The sequence below is a fragment of the Cucurbita moschata genome, unplaced genomic scaffold, assembly GCF_002738365.1.
Source record: "Cucurbita moschata cultivar Rifu unplaced genomic scaffold, Cmos_1.0 Cmo_Scf00004, whole genome shotgun sequence".
Lineage (NCBI taxonomy): Eukaryota > Viridiplantae > Streptophyta > Magnoliopsida > Cucurbitales > Cucurbitaceae > Cucurbita > Cucurbita moschata.
In genome coordinates this window covers 4,453,231-4,456,650 of record NW_019268520.1, presented here as the reverse complement: position 1 = coordinate 4,456,650, position 3,420 = coordinate 4,453,231, and the positions used below count along the sequence as shown (strand labels likewise).

Below are 3,420 nucleotides of genomic sequence, written 5' to 3'. Positions count from 1 at the left end.
GTAGGGGAAGGTTTCCACACCCTTATAAATGGTGGTTTGTTCTCCTACCCAACCAATGTGGGACATCATAATCCACCTTCTTTCGGGGTCCAGCGTCGTCACTGGCACTCTTTCCTTTCTCTAATCAATGTGGGGCCGACCCCAAATCCACCCCTTTTGAGTCCTAATGTCCTTAGGTGGGACATCACAATCTACCCCCCTCTTCGAGGCCCAGTGTCCTCGATGACACTCTTCCCTTCCTCCAATTGATATGGGACTGCTCCCAAATTCACCCCCTTGGGGCCTAGCGTTCTTACTGGCACACTGTCTCGTGTCTACCCCTTTCGGATAACAGCGAGAAGGCTGACACATCGCCCCGTGTCTGGCTCTGATATCATTTGTAACGCTCTAAATCTACCGCTAGTAGATATTGTAACGGTCAAAAGATTATAGGGACCAAAATAAAGATTTTAAAAGTACATGAACCAAAATGAACTAAAATGGAGAAGAAAAAGACTCAAATATTATTTAAATATTAATTAATATTTTATATATATAAATATTTGAATTCTATTTTCGTTCCCGAATTAAAAAATTAAAAAGAAAAAAAAAACTTAACATTTAATGACATAATTATATTGACTTAATAAATAATTTTTTTAAAAAAAATTAAAGCGCGTCCCTAACGATTCTGAAGTAAAAAAGTGAAAAATACCCCACGAATATCGAGAAGTCGCGTTTACACACACATTGGAGTCAATGTTTGTTGCTGCGAATTTGATTAACACGGATTCGTGGTTCGTTGCAATTAATCCTCTCGTTTTGGGTATCTGAAACGCGTAATCGTAATCTCCAATCAGGCGAAGGGATCCGATTCTTCGTTTTTGGTGAGCTTTTCTTCACGAGGAGGTAATGCGAGCGTCTGACAGGTGGGTTCTCCCCTTCTTTTTTTCTTTTTAATCTTCCCCTTCCCGTTTCTACTGCTTTGATTTTGATTTTGATCGAATGGCGACACAGAAATGAACACCGCAAACTGTTCCGCATGTGGATAAAACTGCTCCGTCTACTCAATTCCATTACGCTTTCATTCTGGCTTATACGACAAAAGCCACCCACGTCTTTGGATTGGAAGCGGAATCCGGAATGAGTTAGTTCCCCCCCTTCTTTTTAATTTTGATTTTGTTCAAGATTTCTGTCCTGTTCTTGATATATCTGCCAATTACTCACTTATCTGAGACTGAAATCATGAACCATTGTTCCCATGTTCTTAGTTCTTGAGATAAGAGATAAAGAGAGAGGGCCTTGTTGATTCGTTTTCTTGAATGGGTGTCTTAGTTTCTCTCTTCAAGCAGAGGGGTTTTATCATTTTCTTGAATCTCTCGTTTCTATCAGTGGCGGCTTGTGCTTTTTTTGCCATTCGTTTTCATCCTCCAGAATCCTATTTCCACGTTCTTAACAAAAGCTCGAGAAGAATCCATGGAAGCCCACAGGATGATTGCCGGAGTTTTCTTGGTCTAACTGATTTTGAAGCCAAGTGCTCTGTTCTTAAATCCAGCAACCCTTGTAACACCCAAGGCTATATAGATTATCTTTACATTTTCTATTGTCAGTATGGAAGTTTTAGCATTCTGGGGTATACTCTGCTGTTTCTGTGGCTTCTTGTGTTGTTCTATCTTCTGGGTAATACTGCCTCTGAATACTTTTGTTCTTCCCTTGAGAGCTTGTCAAAAGTGTTGAATCTGTCCCCTACAATTGCTGGTGTTACTCTGCTTTCTCTTGGCAATGGGGCACCTGATGTTTTTGCTAGCCTTGTTGCCTTTATGGGGGATGGAACTAGTGATATTGGATTGAATACTGTTCTTGGTGGAGCTTCGTTTGTTACCTGTGTCGTCGTCGGAATCATAAGCATTTTGCTGCGTCGGCGACGAATTAAGGTGAATAGGTCTGGCTTCATTAGAGATGTTTTGTTCTTCCTCTTGGTTCTTTTGTCTGTTTTCTTCATACTGCTTCATGGTCATATCAATCTATGGGGTGCCATTGGGTTTTCTTCCATGTATATTGTTTATGTTTTGGCTGTTTATGTCTCCCATGCTCAATGGTTGAGTTTTAGAAGTGATATCTGTGAACCCCTTTTGAAAGAGCCACCAAAGGATGAGTTTGAGGGTGTAAATGAATCACGGTACAACGATGACAACGACGACGATAACGATGATGTTAGGATCGATGTATATGATCTCTGTTTTTGTCCAAGATTATCGCCTTCGTGTCTCGTTTTCCTTCGCATTCTTGAGATTCCTCTTTACTTGCCTAGAAGATTGACAATTCCAGCCATTGCTGAAGAAAACTGGTCTAGACCATATGCAGTTGCTTCAGTGATATTGGCTCCTCTTCTCTTATCTGTTCTATGGGCCTTTCACCACCAAACCGACGCGACACAGTCGAACCTGATCATCTGTGTCGTCGCTTTGCTGCTCGGGATTAGTTTTGGGATTGTTGCATTTGCAACAACTGAGAATTCAACCCCACCAAAGAAATGCTTGTTCCCGTGGCTAGCAGCTGGCTTCACCATGAGTTTAACATGGAGTTACATTCTAGCTCAGGAACTAGTAGGCCTATTGGTTTCACTTGGCTACATAATGAACATAAGCCCTTCAATCCTAGGACTTACCTTCCTAGCCTGGGGGAACTCTCTTGGGGATTTAGTTGCCAATGTGACCATGGCATTGAACGGCGGGCAGCGAGGCGCTCAAATCGCCATCTCCGGCTGCTATGCCGGTCCCATCTTCAACACTTTGTTCGGCCTAGGAATGTCCCTCGTCGGCGCATCGTGGAAGAAGTATCCTCAGTCGATCGCCATCCCTCCCGACCCGTATGTCATGGAGACATTGGGGCTGTTAGTCGGCGGGTTGCTTTGGGCACTCGTGGCCTTGCCAAGGCGAGAGATGAGGCTTGATGCAGTGTTGGGCGGAGGCCTTTTGGCTATCTACTTGACCTCTTTGCTCTTAAGGCTGTTGCAAGCTTTTGCTTCCTCCCATTAGAATCATTTGAAAAGAAAATTACAGATGTAATTGTATTTTTTAAAAGATTATGATACAATTACACTTAGTTTATTGTAAATTAATCCCACTTGGTTAAGAGTAATTTGATCTGTGAAGATTAATTGTATAATGGTCCTTTGAATTTCTAAATTTTGCAGAAAGGGGCCTCAGTTTTCTTGGTATTACAAAATTGACTGCCGACCAAACTGTCTTTCAAGATAAGAATTGTTGACTGTGGCCGACAACTTGAAATTGACTGTTTTCTACTTAGTCTAGAAGTTCTCAATGTATATTTTATGATTTTTATTAAATTTTTAAATATTTTTCAGCTGAAAATTTTAATTATCCAATTGTTTTTTTTTTTTTTTTTTTAATATTTGTTTTATTATTTTTACAGCTCAAA

The 3,420-nt window shown here is 40.9% G+C and overlaps 1 protein-coding gene across 1 annotated transcript; it reads left to right on the top strand.

Moving 5' to 3' along the window:
- Positions 1-668: 668 nt before the first annotated feature.
- LOC111441490 (cation/calcium exchanger 2-like) lies at positions 669-3,147 on the top strand. Its single transcript, XM_023078512.1, has 2 exons — positions 669-908; positions 997-3,147. Exon 2 carries the CDS (start codon positions 1,302-1,304, stop codon positions 3,015-3,017), a length of 1,716 nt encoding a protein of 571 aa, XP_022934280.1. The 5' UTR covers positions 669-908; positions 997-1,301; the 3' UTR covers positions 3,018-3,147.
- Positions 3,148-3,420: the final 273 nt, after the last annotated feature.